This window comes from Danio aesculapii, chromosome 3 (genome assembly GCF_903798145.1).
Source record: "Danio aesculapii chromosome 3, fDanAes4.1, whole genome shotgun sequence".
In the NCBI taxonomy this organism is placed as follows: domain Eukaryota; kingdom Metazoa; phylum Chordata; class Actinopteri; order Cypriniformes; family Danionidae; genus Danio; species Danio aesculapii.
This window is the reverse complement of record NC_079437.1, coordinates 47,781,242-47,805,513: the sequence shown is the minus strand read 5'-3', so window position 1 is coordinate 47,805,513 and position 24,272 is coordinate 47,781,242. Positions and strand designations below refer to the sequence as shown.

The following is a 24,272-nucleotide window of genomic DNA, read 5'->3' as shown; positions in this document are numbered from 1 at the left end:
AAAATACCGTATTTCATTATTTCACACCAGTGTTTTAAAGTTCACAGTAATGTCAACAAAAAGGCATTAAAAAAACTGGGAAAGTCGTGTTTAAAGTTTTTTTTATACTTAAAATGATGGTAATTTTTTATAATGCATTATCACAATATGCTATCTTTTTTGTTAACTTTTCACTATTTACACACACATTCCAGCAGATGAAAGTGTGCAAATATAATAACTGTCTTTTAAAATCCGTCTCTTATATCCTACATAAACGGTAGACATAATACTCGGTAGACATAAGACCCATCAATGGAGACAAAAAAAAAGTCCATTATTCACCCCAACCCTCGCTCTTAAACTTCACATAATCGCTCATTTTAATCTCTCCCTTCTTTTAAAGTAAAAGCCGCTGATAAGTCGGCGACTTTCTAAAATGACACATCTTGACAGCAGATAAGGCAGAAGATGAATGTCGGTGAGAAGTGCAATAAATGAAGACAGAGTTATTGACAGGCCCAGATGGCGCTTTGACGTACTGGTGACAGCAAGGTACGTGTTCGTCTGAATCTCGCCTGCCAAATTGCGAGCGAAACACTGGAACATGCCGGTGTCGTCCGGGAGCAGGCCGTTTATCTGCAGACTGCCGCCGACTAGGACTCTATATCGAGGAGTTTTCACGGGGCTTATGGGAACAGCATCCTTATACCACACTATATCTGGCTGAGGAACACCTGCAGGGCAATAAGAAGGGGAGTGTTATCTAAGGCTTCCACATGCACTCAAACACACACTGGAGAGGTGCACGAACTCACCTCGAGCTTGGCACGGGATGTCGACCACCTTCTCCATCTCAGCAGTGATGTGTCTGTCCGGCTCCTTCACGAACTGAGGATGTTCTGCACAGAGTTGAGTTCAGTTATTTGTGAGAGAGCTTGACCACACTGAACTGAAGGATCACTCGTGGTGACATTGGGATCCATAGAGGACACTGGACAAGGGATTAAGGCCCAATCCCAATTTTATTTTTGTACCCCTACCCCTTCCCCTTGGCCCTTACAACCAAGGGTTAAGGGAAAGGGCTTCAAAATTTACCCCTAAGAATTGGGGGGCACTACAGCACCTGCACACGTCATCATATGTCATCGCGATCTCTTGCTTCATATGAGACTAGACGATCATGACTACTGTAGTTATTATATTATATTATATATATATTATATTATTATAACGGTCTAATGTGGCAATAAGATCGTAACTGTATTGTCTATTTACACACTGGCCATATTAATCTATGTAAACACACCAAAACAACATTAACATTATAGCAGACACTGTAAAAGCTCATTCCTAGCCACTACACTTTTCTGACAGGGTATTCGAGTGTTACAGAGGGTCAAAATATTGTGGGACTGCTATACAGGAGTTATGATTATGGATTATAGATTGCGAAATTTAGCAGGGTTTTTTTTGCGTTTTTTTTTTTAAACCGCATTTGTGTTTTACTGTCATGCTTTTTTAAAAAATGCCCAAAAAAACCTTACTAAATTTCATCTGTTTGTTTGTTGTAAAAATTTGTAATAAATGACAAAAAATACATTTTTTTTTATCTCCTTACTTTCAGGTTCAGCAATACTGCCGTTGTGGCTGGTGTATTCTGGGAACATTTCTTACCCCTTGGTTTCGTGTGTGGTCCTGAAAAATCTTTGTTCGAAGGGCTATTCACCCCTTCCCCTTAGCCCTACGCCTTCAAGTTAAAGTCAATAGGGACACCCCTTCCCCTTGATCCCTTGATGTGAATGCGCAAAACGAGGGCAAAGGGGTAGAATTGGGATTGGGCCTAAGTGTGTTAAAGCTGAAATGGCCTTTTAGAGGAAGACAGTAAATAGATCTTGAGACAGTCCTGGTTCTTCTTCTTTTTTTTGGTCACATAACAAATTTTCTGCAATTATCCAATTTATATATGTTTTATTTATTGTCATGGCTACACTGTGGCGCAGTGGGTAGAATGTTTGCCTCACAGCAAGAAGGTCGCTGGTTCAAACCTCGGCTGGTTCAGTTAGCGTTACTGTGTGGAGTTTGCATGTTCTCCACGTGTTCGCATGTGAGACTTCCAAAGACATGTGGTATAGGTGAATTTGCTAGACTAAATTGTCCATAGTGTATGGGTGTGTATGGATGTTTCCCAGTGACAGGTTGTGGTTTGGAAGGGCATCTGCTGCGTAACAGTGGTTCATTCCACTGTGGTGACCCCAGATTAATAAAGGGAGTAAGCCGAAAGGAAAATGAATGAATGAATTAAGTAATTTTTTTCATCATCATCATTAATATTTATTTCTATTATTATGGCTGTTGTTGTTTTTATTATTATGTATTTATCTATTTATCAACACAATATATATATATATATATATATATATATATATATATATATATATATATATATATATATATATATATATATATATATATATATATATATATATATATATATTATTATGTTATTTTATATTATTATTATTATTATTATTATTATTATTATTATTAATAATAATAATAATAATAATAATAATAATAATAATAATAATAATAATAGATCTACAAAATTATGATTATTCATTCATTCATTCATTTATTTTATTTTCGGCTTAGTCCCTTTATTAATCCGGGGTCGCCACAGCGGAATGAACCGCCAACTTATTCATGTTTAACACAGCAGATGCGCTTCCAGCTGCAACCCATCTCTGGGAAACTTCCACACACACTCACTCACACTCATACACTATGGACAGTTTAGCTTACCCAATTCACCTGTATCGCATGTCTTTGGACTGTGGGGGAAACCAGTGCACCCGGAGGAAACCCACACAAACGCAGGGAGAACATGCAAACTCCACACGAAAACGCCAACTGACCCAGCCGAGGCTCGAATCAGCAACCCTCTTGCTGTGGGGCGACAGCACTACCTACTGCGCCACTGCGTCACCATTATGATTATTATTATTATTATTATTATTATTATTATTATAATTATTATTATCATCATCTTATATTATAATTATTACTATTCATTCATTCATTCATTCATTCATTTTCTTTTCGGCTTAGTCCCTTTATTAATCAGGGGTCGCCACTATGGAATGAACAGGCAACTTATCTAGCATATGTTTTACACAGCGGATGCCCTTTGAGCTGGAACCCATCCCTGGGAAACATGCATACACACTCATTCACACACATACACTACGGACAATTTTAGCCTACCCAATTCACCTGTACCGCATGGTTTTGGACTTGTGGGGGAAACCGGAGCACCTGGAGGAAACCCGAGCGAAAACGGGGAGAACATGCAAACTCCACACAGAACTGCCAGCTGGCACAGTAGAGGCTCGAACTGGCGACCTTCTTGTTGTGAGGCGAATGTGCTACCCACCCCGCCACCGTGCAGCCAATTATTATTATTATTATTATTATTATTATTATTATTATTATTGTTAATAATAATAATAATAATAATAATAATAATAATAATAATAATAATAATAATAATAATAATAATGTTATTTCTATTATTATTGATGATATTGTTTTTATTATTATTTATCTATCTATAAAAATGTCTTAAAAATAATAATAATTAATAATAATAATAATAATAATAATAATAATAATAATAATTATTATTATTATTATTATTATAGTTTAATATTAGTATTCTTTTACAAACACAATATTTTGTGGTTTTTAAGATCATTTAGAATGACTAAGTTTATGATACCGAACATCATATATTATTATAGCCAATATCGTATTTATTACTAACATTTAAATTTGTGTTTTTAGGTATTTTTAAACTCAAATTTGGAATTAAAAACATGTAAAATATTTTAAAAAGAATATGTATTGTGTCTCTGCTGCTGCTCCCCTCCCCCTTTCCAAAAGAGGATGGAACCTTTACAGCTTGTGCCTTGGCTAGCTTATAGCATATGTTTTAAACCCTTGTCAGTTAAATCTCCTTATTTACGGTTTTCTGTGCACACAGATTCGATTCAGACAACTTATTGCATACAAGTAGCCTGTTCAATAAAGTTCCACATAAACTGTCACTTTATGTCTGATTTATGTCAAAAGCATACACACACTTGCACAGGTACAGTATCTTTAAGACTCTCTGCCATCTGAAAGACTCTCTGCCATCCACACTGGACCCAAATCAGTTTGCCTACCGTGGCAACAGGAGCACAGAAGATGCCGTCTCCATAGCACTGCACTCTGTACTCACACACCTGGACAATTAAAACACTTATGCATGAATGCTGTTTGTTGACTTTAGCTCAGCATTCAACACTGTCATACCCTCTAAATTAATGATCAAACTTAGAGATCTGGATATCGACACGTCTCTCTGCAACTGGGTTATGGACTTTCTGACTAACAGACCTCAGAATGTTAGATCAGGCGACATCTGCTCCACCACTGTCACACTCAACACTGGTGTACCACAGGGCTGTGTGCTGAGCCCCTTCCTCTACTCCCTTTTTACCATCGACTGTAGGCCTGTGAACAGATCCAACACCATCATCAAATTTGCAGATGACACCACAGTGATTGGTCTAATCAGCAATAATGATGAGATTGCCTACAGGCAGGAGATACAGCATCTGGCCACTTGGTGCACCAACAATAATCTGCTCCTTCACACCAACAAGACCAAGGAGCTCATTGTGGACCTCAGGAAGGGACGAACAGGCTCACATGATCCCATCCACTTCAATGGGATAGCCGTTGAGCCTGTCTCATCCTTCAAGTTCCTGGGGACCCACATCTCAAAGGACCTCTCCTGGACCACCAACACCTCAAGCCTGGTCAAGAAGGCTCACCAGCGCCTATTTTTCTTAAGGCAACTGAACTTCTACCACTGCACAATAGAAAGCATCCTGACCAACTGCATTACAGTCTGGTATGGAAGCTGCTCTTGAAGGCAGGCACTTCAGGCTCCCCCGGACAAACACCAGCAGACTGAGGAACAGCTTTTTCCCAAGAGCTGTCCCCCTTTTGAACTCTGCCCCTCACTGACTCTTTTTTCCCCCAATACATCCCCCAATCTCCTCTAAATTATACTCCTCACAATCACTGTTTAACAATTGCACCTTAAAAATTTGCACATATTCATTTATTGCACTGATTCATTTATTTGAACTGTACATACCCACTGCACATGGACATTTGTAAATATGTGCACACCCACTGTACATATACATTGTAATTATGTTTATCTATCACACTTCTGATTATTAATAGCATCCTGTCCATATATTTATTTATTGTAAATCTCTGTTCAAAGCTAATACAACCTGTATATAATATGTTCATAGTACATCCATCTGTAAATATCACTATAGTTTTTCTATAACAGCACTTTATAACTTATACCTGTATCCTGCACTTGCTGCCATTTCACTTCTGGTTAGACCTAAACTGCATTTCGTTGCTTTGTACTTGTTCATGTGTAATGACAATAAAGTTGAATCTAAAAATCTAGTCTAATCTATCTTTAAAGGTACAGGTATGGTATCTTATGACTTCGTAATGATTTTTATACTGTACAGATTCTATATTCTATCACCCTACCCCTTTACCCAACCCTCACAGGAAATAACTAGCATTTTTGCCTTTTCAAAATACTTTATTTCATTATGCATTTCTTATGAGCCGTTTTCTTCATGGGGACCAAAGAAATGTCTCCACAAGGTCAACATTTACTGGTATTCCTATACTTGTAAGAAATCATGTGTATTGGTATATTAGATATGTTAAACAACAATTCTCTGATATAAAGACAACCAATTACAAATGCTATTTAACAAGTCCATCCTAAGTCATCTAGGATTAAAAAAAAAAAAAACTTTTCAAACAAACTAACAAAGTAAGAAAAGGCTATACGAAAGAACAATAACTTTCTAAAGATTAGGCTTCTCATTCCCAGCAGACATTTGTACAAAGATGTTTTTTGGAAACACCTGGACAAGTTTATAAAAAGATTGGAAAGCTTGGAATTGTCCTTGGAGAACCATGAGGCCCATCAAAACAAGGGTAGAAAAAACACAGCATGATCCAGACAGGGCTTGGATTAATCTCAACAAACTGAGCAACCATTGTTACACATTTTATTTTATTTTGGCAGTAACTTACTGGCAGCACTGTTGCCTGCAACTGCCCCTTTACAGTAACTTATCTGTAAATGTGTTGTACAGTAGCAGGGCCCTACTGCAATTTCATTTTACAGTAAAACAGCCTTAACGGAACTTCTTTTTGTGGTAAAATACCGTTTTCCACATTTAAATTGTACAGTATGACAATTTTTTTACTGTTTTTACTGACAATTTTACAGTACTTTTACTGTAATTTATTTACATGTACACTGGCAGTACAAAGCTTTTATTTACAGTTTTAAGAAATACTGAATTTCATCTGAATTTAAGAAATCTCAAATAAGTGATGAGATCATGTACAACAGTATTTTTACCTATTGTTTGTTATTATATTTATTTTACTTTAAATGGTTTACAAAGGTAATTCTCATTCATTAATATATTTTAAATAAATTTTGTGATACAAAATGATAATTTATATTTGATTTTTACTTTGATTACAGTAGATTACAGCAAATTTCAAATATGCAGTAAGTTACTGTAAAAGCTTACTATTTACCAACAATGCAGTGCATATTACATTAGTGAACTGCAATATTTGTATGTGGTATTTTACTGGCTGTTTTTGCTATAAATAACTTTAAAATTGTGGCAAAGTCTAACAGTGGACAACTATGGTATCTGCACTGAACAATTTTTTTTTCTTAGTTTTTGTCTTGTTTTTATTTTTAAATTCTCAAATAAGGAAGCATTATCTAGACAAGCAAAAATGTCCTATTTTCAAAAATAATAATTCAAAATGAAGTGATTTTTCCTTAAACAAGCTAAATAATCAGCCCAAAATAACGTTATTTTGCATTAATATTCTGATTATTTTGCATACCCCACTGGCAGAATATTTTGCTTGTTTTAATGAAAAAAAATCACTTAATTTTGACTAATGATTTCTGAAAACAAGACATTTTTTGTTTGTCTAGAAAATGCTTCTTGATTTAAGAATCTATAAATATTTGGACTAGAAACAAGACAAAAACTAGTAAAGAGTAAGAGAGGCCATTTTTTGTAGTGTAAATGGAAGATACAAGTATTGATAATAAGGCTTCCTAGAATCACTTTCCTCGAAGCAAGCCACATCTAAGATTCACCAAAGATTGCAAAAATCCAGGCTAAAACCGAAAAGCTTTTGAAACACCTTGTCCTTAAAGTTGAGCTACGCGATGCTTGAAAGGAAAGCATACAGTCTTTGGTCCAACACTGAAGAATTACCATTTTAACCACTATAGCTTAACAAAAAGCACTAAAAAGTGAAAGTCTAAGAAGCAGAAACTGTACATCACGAATTACTTACACCTCCCAGAACAGAATTGGCTTACAGGAAGAAAGTCATTACAGAGAAAAGCAAATATTTCCACATATTTGACTAAAATCCACATGAAAAGACTTGAAAATATTTTTTTGTGCCTGAAGTGAGGCTTGAATTCTGTCTTTAGTCCAAAAAACTCACCTAATACCTTCCTTACCATCACACAAAATGCTAGTCTCTTTTCAGTGAAAGTTTCTAGCAAGCTTTTGGCATCAAAAGCAACATGGATAGACTGAAATGCAGGCAAATCCTTGAGAGAACATCTTACAATCTGCCAGGTATCCAAGTTCAAAGACGGAGTTCTAATCAAGAACACTACTCAAAGCGCAGATCGGTGAAGCAATTGAAAAAAAAGGAGGTTAATATTTTGCAATGACCCAGCAAGAACTCTGACTCGAATCCAACTGAAACCGGAGCAAAACTTAAAAATTGCATTCCACAGACACCCTTCATTTAATTTAGTAGAGCTGTAGCGTATTTGCATGGTAAATGAGCGGAAATGAAACAAAATAAATGCGCAAGGCTCCAAGAGACACACTCAAGTCTGTAATTGCTACAAGAGGGCTAGTATTTACTCTAAGCGATGCACACTTTCATAAATGATCTCCAAGAAATGAAGGTTCTAGAATGATTTTGTGCCAGCATGTTGACATTTTTTGGAAGATTAAAAGAAAGCAAATGATCCAAAGGAATGAATCCCTTCTGCATGAGGCACTTTTAAACAACTTTGACACGCTGTGATAAATCCTGATCTAGCCACGAGTTAATATCTTATATCTAACCAAAAATGACTGATCTTGTTATAAGAATAAAATGCAAGATCAGATTGCATACGATTATTCTTTGTTACATAGTAATAGTTACTTGCAAATTTAGCTTAATTACAATCAGAGACGTCATTTAAAACCTTATAAGTTTTATATGTGTAAGACCTATTTTAGCTGTAAAAACTTACCCCATTTAAAATAAAAAGCTCAATTACACTTTTTACTCACTTTATCACTCTTAAGTAAATAAAATACATTCTGTTATGGTTTGCTGCAGTTAGCTTCAGTATTTTAAAAAGCAACGAGTAATATGGTTGTATTGTAACTACTGCCATGTCTTAATTTGACAAAATATACATGTATGTGTGATTTTTATTCATTCATTCATTTTTCCTTTGGCTTAGTCTTTATTTCAGAGGTCACCGCAGCGGAATGAACCACCAACTATTCCAGCATATTTTTATGCAGTGGATGCCCTTCGAGCCACAACCCAGTACTGGGAAATAATCTTGATTTAATGCATTTAATAATCATGTTTTACGTTTAAATGGTTTGACTCATTTTAAGACAGAATGTATAATGATGATTCTTAAATTAAAAGGAACATGCTTTTTTAGTAACACTACACTGTAAAGACCTGCACTGTAAAAGATCATTTTTTTGTATTTTGTGATTTACGCTTTTATTTTTCCCAATTTATTTATGCTTTTGAATTGCATTAGGGGACCATGCTCTTTCTGCAACAACTTTTAACCTTCAGAAGTTCAAAAAATGTCTTTTATTAAAGTTTTCAATAGTTTAAAATGGTATATTGTCTGGGCTGGTGCTGTATATTACGCTACAAAAACCTTGTAATAAACTTTCAGTACATTTTCAGTTATTTTACAGATTTATTTTTCTATATTTTATTTCTTATACATTTTAAACAACTAAAATGTCAATAAAAGTCACTTAGCTAAACTCATTCATTCATTAATTTTCTTTTCGGCTTAGTCCCTTTATTAATCCGGGGTCGCCACAGCGGAATGAAAGGCCAACTTATCCAGCACGTGTTTTACGCAGCGGATGCCCTTCCAGCTGCAACCCATCTCTGGGAAACATCCATACACACTCATACACTACGGACAATTTAGCCTACCTAATTCACCTGTACCACATGTCTTTGGACTGTGGGGGGAACCGGAGCACCCAGAGGAAACCCACGTGAACGCAGGGATAACATGCAAACTCCACACAGAAACACCAACTGACTCAGCCGAGGCTCGAAACAGCGACCTTCTTGCTGTGAGGCGACAGCACTACCTACTGCGCCACTGCATCGGCCTCACTTAGCTAAACTGTAGAGTTGAATTTTCAACATCAAAAGTCGACAGAGCAGAAATCAACATCCCATAATGCAGTTCACAACCACAAATAAACAGAAAACAATTGTGAATCACAAATTACCGAAACTGTGAATTAACAGGTATTTTTTACAGTGCAGTTTTAAGGCTATTCCACGCTCACAAAATAAAAACAATACAGTTTAAAAAACTATTAACAAGCTAGTTTTAAGATTAGACTAAAACCCTTTTGGAATTGCATGTGTTTTCTTAAATTTCAGTGCATTTGAGCTCTTTCAATCATTGTAGAATTAGCCGTTTGAATGAATTGATTGAATAAATGACTCACTAATGCTTCGTTTTCATTACTCCTGGATTTACACAAATTAAATCTGTTAATTGAAACTAAACCTAATGAAAACATTTTACAAAAATGGCCATATAAAGTTTATCCTACTCAGTTATGCACATAAGTTTTTTTATGCGCATTTTCGAAATGTATGCGCATCATGGTGTTTCCATCAACAATTTTTTTATGCGCATATTCACAATGCGCATACAAATAGGTGGATGGAAACATAGCTCTTGATGTACAGCAATGAATGCATAAGTGTCTTGTTATTACGATAATATATACTCTATATCTAATAATCGTTTTCTGTACAACTAGCACAAATGTAGCAAACACATACTTTATAAGCTTCCCATTGAAAAACAACTAGCTACAATGGCAGCTTGAGGGTTGTAGCTTTAGACTGATGTATAGTTTGTCAACATTACTTGTGTTCTTTTTGTAATCTTTTCGTAAACACTAAAATGTGCAAAAACAGCGCCCCAGTGTGTCCATGCCCTGACGCTGGCTAAGAGTTGTTAAGGTCAATATCATTAGCCCCCTTAAGCAATATTCTTCTTTTGATTTTCTACCCAACAAACCATCATTATACAATGACTTGCCTGATTACCCTAACCTGCCTACTTAACCTAATTAACCTAGTTAAGCCTTTAAATGTCACTTTAAGCTGAATACTAGTACCTTGAAAAATATGCAGTAAAATATTATGTACTGTTATCATGACAAAAAATAAAGAGAATTATTATTAGAAATGAGTTATTAAAACTATCATGATTAGAAATGTGTTGAATGTTTTTTTTTCTTTACGTTTAAAAAAAGAAATTGGGGAAAAATATACAGGGGGCTAATAATTCAGGAGGGCTAATAATTCTGACTTCAACTGTATATGTATTATACGTGTTATAATACTTATTTTTAAGATTTTTTTTTTACTTTACTAAAGCTTGCTTTTACTTACTAAAGCTTCAAAAAATCTTACTCCACGAAGAAAATTTGACTTCATCAAATTCCGTATCATCGTAAAACATTGATTTTTTTCTCAAATGTAGATGGTTATTTATTATTAATTTATTATTTAATGCAATACTCTCACCCAGGACGTGCAGATATGCTCCTGCGCTGACAGAGGGGGCGCTACTGCTCCGGAGGGAGGCTTCGCATTGGTAGTAGCCGCTGTCACTGACCAGCGGGCCACTGATGGTCAGACGGCGGCCAAAGTCCCGGAGGCCTCGGTTTACCAGCACTCCATTTTTCCGCCATGTAATGCTGAGCTTAATGAGGGGCCTGGAGGAAAAGCGAGAGAGAGAAATACGGATAAACACAAGCGGGCAATGAGAGATAGCAGTGGCCAGAAGGAAACAAATAAACAGAATTGAGTTTTAATAGTTTGATGGAGGTCATTTCGAGTGCTTGTACAAACACACACACACCTTGCGTTTGCCACACACTCCAGCGTGACTTCAAACGTGCCCACCATCACGCTGGTGTTCTTCGGCGGGATTATAATAGAGGGAGCTATAGGGTCTGCTGGGCCGCCAACGTCTGAGGAGAAACAGAGGCACACAGGCAGGAAAATTACAAATGAGATCTCAATAGCTTCTCCTAAATTGGCTTGGCTTGCTTGTCTGTAATAGCGTGAGATGAAACTCAAGCTGCAAATTGGCCTCATGGCTTAGTGGAATACTGAATATTTAATATAAATGAACAGACATGGCATTCTAACATTCCCGGGTTAAAAAAGAAAAAAAAGTTTGGGAGGGGAGGGGTACGTTTTAAAAAATTAATACTTTTGTTAGGCAAGGATGATTTGTATTTATAGAAAGTGACAGTAAAGTTGTTGTTAGGGATGCACTGATATAAAAGTTACATTTCGAAGCTGAAAAATCTGGATTTGGACCTACTTTGGCTTAGTCCCTTATTTATATGGGGTCGCCACAGTGGAATGAATCACCAACGCACATCGTGGTCGTTCTGCTTTTACTGAATCTTTTGATTTTGGACATACAGAAAGCGACTCACTTCCATCTGCCGCAAAAATATTATAAACGTTCAGAACATAACGCAATGTCTGCAGAAGCTGTTTTTGGAGGAGACAAGCAGACATTATCACTGGGCTTGCCCTGGCTCAGGGTGATACACACACATGAATGAACGTTGTGAAAAAGATTTGTTTGTTGTACTGTTGGAGTTCACTTTCGTTATTTGGTAAGATTGCATTCATACCAGATGTGAACCAGACCAGAGTTCGCATGAACTGTACCCCAGACCACCTCTTTCAGGCGGACTGGGGTACGGTTTGTGGTTGCGCACCCGAGTTCAGAAGACTCATTCACACTAGATAAACGTACCATACTCTGACGTCAAACAAACCCGGGTACAGACCAAAAGGGCTAGTGTGAAAGCACCCATACACTACGGACAATTTAGCTTACCCAATTCACCTATAGCACATCTTTGGACTTGTGGAGGAAACCGGAGCACCCAGAGGAAACCAACGCCAACACAAGGAAAACAAGCAAATTCCACACAGAAATGCCAATTAGCATATCTAGGACTCAAACCAGTGACCTTCTTGCTTTGAGGTGACAGTGCTAACCACTGAGCCACAGTTCCGCATAATTATTATTTATGATTTTATTTATTTATTGTAAAAGTTTGTTGATATTTGGTGTAATTTCAGCAGCATTGCCATGACAGCACAGTGGCACTGTTGCAAGAAGCAAGAACTACATAGAATAGTCTTGCTTGTGTGTTATTTGTTTGGTGCAGAAACAAACTGCCCTTGCGCAAGCCATTGAACCAGGATTAAACGCACAGTGTGCCTCATATTTCTACACGTTTTTCTCTTTCAACCAAATAAATATTTATTATTATTATTATTATTATTATTATTATTATTATTAATAATTATATTTGCCAATAATATTTAGTCACTAAAAATTCAGTACATGCCTAAAAAAGTATCACTGTCACAACAAAAATATTAAGCAGCGCTACTTATAATAACAATAACAACAATAATAATAATTATTATAAAAAGTTTGTTATGCATCAAATCATGCATTTTTGTAATAAATAATTAATAATCATTAGAAATAATAATTTTAATTTATCATACAGTTTAAAAAGCTATTAAAGCTAGTTTTAAGATCAGACTAAATACACTTTTGAAATTGCAAGTGTTTTCTTAAATTCAGTCAAAAGATTTCGGTCATCGTAGAATCAGCCATTTGAATGAATCGATTGAATAAATGACTCATTAATGCTTAATTCCTATTACCCTTTCATTTACACAAATTGAAACTGTGAATTGAAACAACGCCTAATGAAAATGTCAATTTTACAAAAACGTCCATATAGAGTTGAAGTCAAAATTAGAAGCCCTCCTGTGATTTTTTTCTTTTTGAAATATTTCCCCAACGATGTTTAACAGAGCAAGGAGTATTTTCCACAGTATCAACTATAATATATATATATGTTTTTCCTGGAAAAATACTTTTTTATTTGTTCTATTTTGGCTAGAATAAAAAACGGTTTTGATTTTTTTTTAAACATTTTAAACTGTAATGACTCAGTGAATCCCTAAAAATTCAGTGCACCCCTAAAAAAAAATTACTGTCGCAACAAAAATATTAAGCAGCACTAATAATAAAAAAAAATTTCTTATGCGTCAAATCATGCATTTATCATGTATTTTTAGTAATCAATAATGAATAATAATTAGAAATAATGATTTACGAAGGATCATTTGATGAAAAAAAATAATGATGCTAAAAATTCTGGTTTGTATCATAAGAATAAAAATGCCATTTTTGTTAAATAAGAAATCACTTATTTGAAAAGGTAATAATATTTATATGGTATACAATATTACATACAATATACAGTACAATATATGGTAACAATAACATTCCTAAAAAAGCAACCTTGTTGAGCATAAAGGCTCTTATACATTCAAGCTCAAAATTATTCATACCCTTGGCAATTCTGACATAAAGATTTTGTTAAAATGTAAATAAACAAGGATAAATATATATATATATATATATATATATATATATATATATATATATATATATATATATATATATATATATATATATATATATATATATATATATATATATATATATATATATATATATATATATATATATATATATGTTTACACAATGATGCCTCTTGAACATCATATTATTATCTTTTGGGAGAAGTCTGTGTCATTTCCAGTAAAAAAAAAAAACAAACAAAAAAAAAACTTGCTTGTTTAAGTAAGAATTTGCCAGGGGTAAAAATCATTTTAGGCTTGACTGTACTTCAAATAAAATTGAAGAATGGACTGGTTTGACCTAATTTTAAACTTAAAAATTGTAAAATCGGGCTAAAACAGTGTTTTTTAGGAGTTCATTTATTTATTTATTTTTTAATAAGCATTAACAGGTTAATATCAAACTACTATTAATCAGTAAATATGTGGTGTGGCTCTGAAGTTCCACCTTCTGTAACATTGAATTAATATTCAGTCTGTCAAATATTTAGACATTAATCTAAATGCTGTTTTCAGCTGCATGGACAGCTTTTTTTTAACAGTATACAACTGCAGAAGGATATTTAAATCTTCCATTTAGCCTTTAAACGAAGAATGAAAAATAACTTTGTTTGGAATATATCTCGGCTTGAATAGGCTTCAGTCAAAAAAGTTAAAGCAAATAAATCTCCAAACCTTTTGATAATTTCAGATAATTTCAAGGTGCTTTGTACATCTATGAAGACACTCCTTTTGTGTTTGTTTACAGCTGCTTAGATATCTTAGATAACTGCAGCAATCTTCAATAATAAACCTCATTCTAAGTCAACACGTAACAGAGCCTGTTTGCCATCTTTTTTATGAATCATCATTGTGTGTTTTTTTCCAAAGAAATTCTTTTCATAACAATTTGCCAATGGATAAAATTAAGCCCCAACCTGCATTCCTTTCTGTTTAAATCCTGTTTATCCATGAAACATGTGAAATTATACACATAAAATGGATTAGCGAAAGTGATTCACTGCGAATTTAAATGGGCGGCTTTTACTGTATTCTCTTGCTTATGATGTGGAAAACAGCTCAATAATCTCCTCTATACAGCAAAGTAAGACATTTCAATATGAACTCATGTGCATTGCTAATCCAAATTCTTGTCCAAAGTCCAACAAATCGCTATTAAAGGGATAGTTCACCCAAAAATCTAAATTATGCCATTGTTTACTCACCCTTGATTTGGTCCAAATCAGACTTTTTTTGTTCTTTGAACACTAAAAAAGATATTTTTGAGGATTGTTGGAAACCTGTTAACATTGCCTTCCATAGTATGTTTTTACAACAATTGATGTCAAGGGTTACATCCTTCTTAAAAATACACTCACCAGCCACTTTATTAGGTACACCTGTCCAACTGCTTGTTAAAGCAAATTAGACATGTAGACATGGTCAAGATGATCTGCTGTAGTTCAAACTGAGCATCAGAATGGGAAGGTGGTTTAAGTGATTTTGAATGCGGCATGGTTGTTGGTGCAAGACAGGTTGGTCTGAATATTTCAGAAACTGCTGATCTATTGGGATTTTCACACACAACCATTTCTAGAGTTTACAGAGAACGGTCCGAAAAAAGAGAAAATATCCAATGAGTGGCAGTTCTGTGGGCGCAAATGTTGATGTCTGAGGTCAAGTGAGAATAGCCAGACTGAGGCTACAAATCAGGTATGCAGAAGAGTATCTCTGAATGAACAATATATGTCAAACCGTGAGGTGGATGGGCTACAGCAGCAGAAGACAACACCTGGTGCCACTCCTGTCAGCTAGGAACAGGAAACTGAGGCTACAATTCGCACAGGCTCACGAAAATTAGACACTAGAAGATAGATAAAACGTTGCCTGGTCTGATGAGTCTGGATTTCTGCTGTGACATTCGGATGGCAGGGTCAGAATTTGGCATCAACAACATGAAAGCATGGATCCATCCTGCCTTGTATCATCGGTTCAGTTAATAATAAGCTTAATGAGTAAAATTTAATTTAATTTATTAAATTTAACTAATTAAAGTGCATAGTTGTGTTCAATAGATTAACAAAACTCATAACAGTTTTAATCACTTGACAGAGAGTAAATAGTAAATTTAAATTTTTGGGCAAACTATCCCTTTAACACCAACATAACAACTCTTGTGTGATCTTCTCCTTGGTTGTCAAGTGGCTGGCCGTTCCTTGACCCCACCGGAGCCATTTGGACGTGAAACCCAGAACCACAGAAACCACTTGAACGAGCAATCTCTGAACAATAAAACGTTCTTCTAGGGAAGATAAAGAAAGGAAGAGTGGAGGCGGAGAAAGAAAGCAGACATAAAGCTAATCTGGAAGCTCAGAGCACTTGTCTCCTCCTCACAGCCCTCTCCATTATGTGCTTAGTATTATATATGTAATTGTCTGCACCCTCTCCTCCAGTAAGTGCACTGTAATACCTCCACTAATGTGCAGCGCTGCAGAATGGGACCTGATTGAAAGACACCGTCGACATGATTAAATGCCATGCAATCATTTGCCAGCATTTGCCGTCCATTGATTCTCTGCCCTCAATCAGTGATCTCTTTTTTTTTTCTTTCCCCTCTCTCTACATCTTGATCTGATTCGCCTTTATTTGCTTCCCTTTCCAAAGTCGGACCCCTGGATAAGAGTTACAGTATAGGTTTCACAAAGGGTCTTTATGGTCTGCGTCTCTTTTCCATAAATCTCTTTTTGTGGGGTCTATTAACGAGTGGGGCTGTTTTTATGAGGGCGATTAATCACCCTGTCATTGTGGCACCGCAGGACCACTGCTATCACACAAAGCTTCACTGCACGCCACATATTCCAAATCTACTGCGCAGCCGGTTGGGGAATATTGATTGGTGGGAAAAAACTGTGCTGACCCAGTGTGTGCACTAAGCCACTAGGAGGTGATGGAGATATTTACTTGGTAAGAGTGTCTTCTTGACCGGTGTGAAGAACTCATTTGCAAATAAATAAGATTGCCAAGCAGTTAGTGTAAACACTCCAACACACTGAGAATTGGCATTTATGTCTATAAATGTGTTTGCATCTATGTGTGCTAGTTGGCACTGTAGCTGAAAAGACACTTGAAGTCAACACTGTAAAAAATGTAGGGTTCAACACAATTCATTAATGTCCCAAGAAAAATCGATTAAGTTAACTTAACACTTTTAACAAATTTATGTGCACTGAATGTAAAAAAAAATAAGTTGTCCCAATGAAATCTCAAGAATAGTGTTGTTTCAGCTCATTTTGATTAAGCAGTTTTAACAAGTAAAATATTTATATTTTTTTGAGTGAACACAGTGTCTAAAGGACAGAATAAAAGGAAGCGGAAATGTAGAAAGTTCAATTTTTTCATTAGTTTTAGTATACTTTGATGGTCCCTCAACAGAAATTCAACTGATTATAAGTAGTTTAGTGTGGTAACAGTAATATTTTAGAGTTAGTTGATATATTGTTGTAGTTTTATTTATAGTTAACTAGATGTCTAAATGAGATAATCAAAATAATGTAACATTGTTTTTACACATTCTTCAATGGTTTTTGAAACTTTGCTGAGTTCTACATTTTAGGCAAATTCTGTATGTTTTTAATTCCGTTATATAAATACCTATATTATACTTGGTTTGGGACTTGTGAAGCTGCGCATCAATGGATTTGCTCTTCCTTGTTTGGACTTTCAGAAGTACAATTAAACCACACTGAACTGAAATAACTTGAATTTCAACTCTGAAATCTGGACAGAAGCAGAACATTGCAAAAGTGCTATAAAAATAAACATGAATTGAATGGTGTATTTATTGTTTTTTGTTTGTTTGTTTTTTACAAATTTTTAGTGCTGAATTTTAATAAAGAAGTGACAATGAATCATTCATTTGATCATTCATTAATCAATCACTCATCATGAATCAATTTTGTTATTTTTGTTGAACACACACCAACATATTTTCACAAATAATCATTTGAGATAACAAAAAGTCCCATGTAGTTTTGCCACAGTCCCCTTGAGGGCAAGGTTTTCCTAAACTGTTCTGATGAAAAGGTTAAAAATGAATTACACATAAATAAATCATAAAAAAATATGTTTATAATACAACAAATTTAAATTTGTTGCTATGCAAACATTTACCACTTAAAAAAAACTAAACTTAAATCTTTTGGTCTCAATCATACTATTTTAGGTTCAGCTGATAAAAAAATCTACAAATATATATAAAAGTTTGGAAATATTAGCCCAAGGGAGACATGGGGTACCTTCTTTTCAAGTCTTGTGGACACGCTTAATCAGAACTCACTTTCTACAGTCAGGATGACGGGCTGGCTGGTCTTGTTCTCTCCGTTCTTGTCGTTGACGCCCTGAGCATAATACCGGCCTGCATCAGGGGCCACGGCGGATAGGATGACAAGAGTGTTGTCCAAAGTTATGGCTCTAAGACAAGAATTGAAGAGAAAACAACAGTCAAAAAGTAGGAAACACAACAAACTGCAACAACTGATTTTGAAAGCAAAAATAACTCTGTAAATGTTCTCCAATAGGCAATTGATTTTTGACAGTAACTATTCAACACTGGAACAACTGGAGTTCTATAACTATTGAAATGACCATAGCCGACAATCTGACCGCTCATAAAAGACTCTACCAAATTGTTTTTTTGGTCATGTCATAATCAGCTGATTCGAATGTTATCACTCGACTGAATGGGTGTTATCAGTGGTTCTCATCTGATATTAATGGGCCAGTAGGGTCCTTCTGTGCCTACTGGTAGGCTCAGAAGGCTGTTATCATCCATACACATGGTTAAATAGCCAGAGATTACATTCAGCTACAGCCGAAAGTTAACAAGGATTATTTATATAATTTATTAAATTTCCAATTAATTGAATTTTACTAAAGTGTACTGTTGTCCTGTGGACAGTGCTGGGGAGGTTACTTTGGAAATGTAGTAGATTACAAATTACCCTTAAAATGTAATATGTAGTGTACTTTTTCAATTACTTTATAAAAGTAAAGTAACTGATTACATCTGATTACTTTTTGATTACTTTTAAGTTTCTAATGAATATTTTCAACTAAATCATTTTCAAGCATTTAAACCAAGCAGGTGTGACCTTACAGTAGTTCTGTTTACAGTTAGAATTTCAAAATCTTTCATTACTTAAATAAAAATGATATTCATTTAATGTTAAAGTACAGCCACCACAAAACCAGACCTTATAACAAAAAAAAAAGTTTACTGTTGTTACAAAATCTAAATTTTAGTTTGTTTTGAAGGGTGATTTTTGTGGCATTTGCAATAAAAAATACATCTGAGCTATTGTTGCAATTAAAATTTTTAAATTGAAGCAACTTAAATCCAAGTCAATCATATCTTAGCGATCAATAAAACTGTCAATGAAACATATGAGGCATAATTCTTCAGTTTAATTTTTTACTGCAAATAATGTGCTGTACTAAACAGAAACAAATTATAGTATATAACAGCAAAAACAGAAAATCCAATAAAACCAGGTGTGTTACACATTTAATTTACTATAGTAACTTATAGTAAAGGGAAATATTTAGGATATATATATATATATATATATATATATACAAATCTATCATTAGTAACTATCATGAACTAATATTAATTACCATAGTATACTTTAGCCTTTACTACAGTAAACTATATATATATTTATATAGACCTCCTCTCCCTCAGTCATCTTTTCATCAAGCAAATTTCTCGTGTTAGCCTTGGTTGGCGACATCACCGACCAGAGCGAGAGGTGGCAACGCGCCAAAAAGTTTGTTGTTGACCATCGAAAAACAGGTAGAAGAAAAAAAATTCTCAAATGGCTTTATTTTTAGCAGTTAGAGACCAGCCTCACAGCTTCGTGAATGCTGGTGCCGTCACTTATTGAACCGTGATCGGTAAATGTAGCTTGTGTGGACGCAACTGCGCTACTTGACTGAAAAAAATTGTTTTGCTACTGAAAAGCTATTTGATTTAGAAAGTAGCGAGGCTACCGGCAGTTATAGCAGAAAAGCACCGCTTTAATAAACAGCCATAGCAGAAGGCATAGTGCATATCAAAAACAGGCAAAGCAACAGATAAATATTATTCAACATATCCGAGATTTTTAAAGAATATTTTTAGATGTAACCCCATTTGTAATCTTAAACATTTTTATAAGTAACTGTAACTTAATTACACATTTTTCTCATTAACTGTAGCGAATTACTGTTACTTTTATTTTGCAATTAAATTACGTAAAGGCGTTACATGTAATTAGTTACTCCCCAACACTGCCTGTGGCTGCCGTCATATCATCCAAGTGAATGCTGCACACCTCATGATTGTGAAGCGCTTAGGGTGTATTTGGCCATATATTATAAACGTGCTATATAAATACACATTATTACTTGCTTTGTCTGGCTAAGCAGGAAATATTTCACTGCAGTGAAAATATTGTTTTTGAAAGACATGTCTAAAGTAAAGTTATGTTTTTGCTTTCAAAAAATACTATTTAGAATCTAGAATTTTGTAATTCAGAAAAGTTGCTGGGCAACAGAGGCATGTATATTCAAATGCATGGAAAAAAGTAGAGAACACTAAAATACAGACATTCTAAGTCACCCGGAAGCTCCAGGAGTCTCCCGCACATTCATAATAGCTCCCTGATGCCTTCGAGTGAGATGTAATGTCTCGGAAATGGGACACACCTCCCGTGGGACCCTCCTGCAAACTACTTTGGCCAGGTTGGGATGTCTGGAAGTGTGTGCAATATATGCGTCAAATTCTAGTCTTAAAAACAAATAGTAGTTCTAGTCTTAAAGACAAACTTGTTTTGTGCTCCAAGGTTGATAATCAATTGCGTTTGCTGTTTTACAATGGAAAAAACTACATTACCCATGATGTTCTACACAAAAAAATCCACCAATAAGAAAGTTGGAGTCAGAAAAAAAGCCAAACAAGCTCCACCCACTGCCATGAAGCACCACAAATAATGTAATCAAGGTAGTCTCCCGATGTGCTCTGAGCAATTAAGTATATAATGCTTTGCAATTCCATTGATTTTAAACCAACAATTGGAACAAGAACTGCTGAAAAATTTGGTGGGCACACGTGCTCTACCGCAACTAGCAAGTACGTCAGTAAATACCTCTACGCACAGAGGTGCTGAGGAAAACTGTTTACATCCAATAGGTTGGGACGGTAATGTTATTTGCATTGAAGACTCTAGTGGATAAGTGTTTTAGGATTGCTGGAGCTAAAATGCAGGTCATGCGTGAGTGTGTGTGGTTAAATGAGAGTCGACACTTGGAGTGCAGCGAGATTAGAGAATGTGTATCTGTCAGCACAGGCCTGATCAGCCTAGATTAAACCGACTCCAGCACAATTAGAGTGAGGGCTCTCACAGAGTCCAAACTAAATGCGCTGCGGAATATCAATGCATTGAAAGAGCAACAAACAAGCGGCAAACAAATCGTATGCTGTCAGCCCCTCTCACCATCATATAGCACCATTACTGCCGCTCCAGAGAAAGAGCGAGAGAGAGAAAGAGAATGAAGGTCTGATCAGCGCCACTGGAACCTCAGATGTTTACATAACCCCTGCCTCAGCGCTCAGCGTCGCATTGGGGATTCCTAGTGTACTCCAGCTGAAAAACAGTGTCTGAATGTTCCCCAGTCAGCGGGATAGGAGAGGGAACACAATCGCAAGTGTCCAAAGCCCTCACGTCAGATGTGACAAGCCGGACGATCAGCATGAATTATAGATCATCAAACACGCCGGCTGTTTTTGTTGAGCCTCCTGATGGCGGATGAGGTAAATTGATCTCTGGTGATTACTAAGACCTTTCTAACACAGACTGAGCACACACACACATATATGTAGGCGGTCTACACTCGCAAAGTCTGTCAATCATCCAAGGTCATCAATAAAGGCCTTTTGTCCACTTTGTTTAATTGGCTCCCGTGTTGCCGGCTTCCTCTCCAGCCTTCAATCACATTTAGTCTAAAGTCAACAGGGGTTCTTATTAGAACAGACTTTATCAATGAGGGTTTCTACAATAAATACACCTAGAGTGTGTCTGGAAGTTCTGGAGTAATTATTCTATGGCACTGCACTCCATTTCTGCAAGGTATAATAGCCCTTCTGTGAGAACGGGAGCCATTAAGCTGACTGATCCACAAATGAAGAGAAGATTACATGCGGCTGCTGGGAGGGATCTTGCGTCCGTCTCTGAACCATGTGATCCCAGGCCTCGGGAAGCTGTGGATTTTCGGAGGTTGGATCAACGCAGCTTCCCCTTGGGAAACCACCTGAGACCGCTCTGCTTCCACAAAGCCCTCCATGTCTGAGAAACAGAGAAAAAGAGAGTGAGGGAACACAATCAGGATGAAAGAGGAAAAACAAGAACAGAGACACTCTGAGTCATTTGAGAAAGAAAACACAAAGTCCCAATCTTGTAACTCTCTTGGCAGCTAACATTTAGTGCTAACTTAGTGTGCCATGACATCAGCTTTTCTATATACTCATTTGGCTGTGCTAAATTAGAGTTGAATACTGTATGGAGCATCAAAACTGCCAATCAAAATGCCATTTTTCTGTTATTCAACCCATGCTGTTTCCATTCGAGTCATCTCAAATAACACCATCATCATGTTTAAAGGTACATTTATACTTATAGTTATAAATGTATCTATTTACTTTGACAAAAGTTCAAGTGTCGAATCCAGACAAGTGGGAATTTTGTAATGGGTTTACAATAAAAACTACCTGGACTTCATTTTCTGTAACACCCATACTATACATGAATTGCTTGCTCTAATTTTCTCAATTATACTCTTTAATAAACTATTTACCCCTTTCACAGGCAAGTATTAAATACTTGTGTGTATGTTTTAATGTGGCCATAACTTATAATGCTTGAAAGTTTCCATTAGTGATGGGTCATTCTTGAACAATTCATTCATTTTGAATGAATTTTTGATTTGAGTTGTTGAGTCCTCAATTTGAGTCATTCAATCATCACGTGATAGACAAAAGCCAATCATATGTAGTCAGAGCCATTAAAAGATTTGACCAGTTCATCTCTCGAGTCCTCGGTTTGAGTCGTTTGTTCATCACGTGAAAGACAAAAGTCAATCATATGCATTTAGAGCCAGAAAAAGACATGATCCGTTCATCTCTTAAGTCTTTGGTTTTGAGTCATGTTTTCGGCTCAGACTATACGCATTGGTTAATCTTATATAGGACTGTCAGTGTTATGTGAACGAACGACTCAAATTAGAAGACATGCCAGAAGAGGTGAGCAGAGCTAATCATAGATAAAACACCAGGTAAACAATGAAGGTTTATTTTCTCTTTCTTATTAGCATTGTATTGTATAGTAGCATTCCAGTTATGACTTTTTTGTAGTGTGATCATTTGGGCTAGTTATAGGTATGTGTGGACGCATAATATTTTAATGTTATTTTGGTATTTTAAACAAAACGACTCAAAAAAACATTTGTTCATCTCGAAGAAAAAGACTCAAAGGTCAGAGTAAATAAAATAATCCAAACTTCGTATAGCTAGTTTCCATGGCAATGCATCATTTATCACATGACTATAGCCTTAATAATTTATATATATTGTTCTTTTTTTATTTCTGTTATCCCCTTTTCTGCAAATTTTGACAAATGTCCAAATAATCTTAATATTGATATCAAATAACAATCATATTATTTGATCTATGACAGGTGATGCCACTATCTTTTCTGGATATATGTTAGTGGCTGCTGGATTTACAACATGTTAATTCGTCAACTTTTCTCGAAATACATGAACGTGAGAGTTTTACATCAATACATAAACGTTAAGTAACCTAAACAAGGTGTATCTGATGTGAATAAAGCCCATGAAATAGAACTGTAAGGAATACATTTGAGATGCTGATTAACAATAAAGTTATTAAAGAAGTGAATGAATTTAAATAACATGGCATAACTCTAGACATTAATTTTAAAATTTGATAGTCATGTTAAAATATAAGTAAGAAGGTTAAGCCAAGTCTAAACTGTTTTCATTTTATTAGCCCTCTACCGCATTGTGTTGCCATATGGCAACATGATATTTATGTTAATTTCCCTGCCACTGTTTCTTTAAGACCAACATTGAATTTTTTTTGTTGGAAAGAAAAGACCTTAGTGTAGCCAATGATGTGCTTTGGTTGAGTCACATGACATGCAGTGTTTTCCTGTAGCGCGATTTCTGACAGACTGGCGTTTATTGTGAG

The 24,272-nt window shown here is 35.5% G+C and overlaps 1 protein-coding gene across 1 annotated transcript in view; it reads right to left on the bottom strand.

Moving 5' to 3' along the window:
• Nucleotides 1–24,272, bottom strand: part of sdk2a (sidekick cell adhesion molecule 2a) — a 332,315-nt gene that overhangs the window by 103,177 nt on the left and 204,866 nt on the right. Inside the window, exons 4-9 of the mRNA XM_056452811.1 lie at nucleotides 22,202–22,349; nucleotides 18,302–18,435; nucleotides 11,369–11,480; nucleotides 11,032–11,222; nucleotides 798–881; nucleotides 522–716 (exon numbers count right to left, since the gene is read on the bottom strand). Of these exons, the coding sequence (XP_056308786.1) occupies nucleotides 522–716; nucleotides 798–881; nucleotides 11,032–11,222; nucleotides 11,369–11,480; nucleotides 18,302–18,435; nucleotides 22,202–22,349 (864 nt within the window). The remainder of the gene's footprint in view (nucleotides 1–521; nucleotides 717–797; nucleotides 882–11,031; nucleotides 11,223–11,368; nucleotides 11,481–18,301; nucleotides 18,436–22,201; nucleotides 22,350–24,272) is intronic.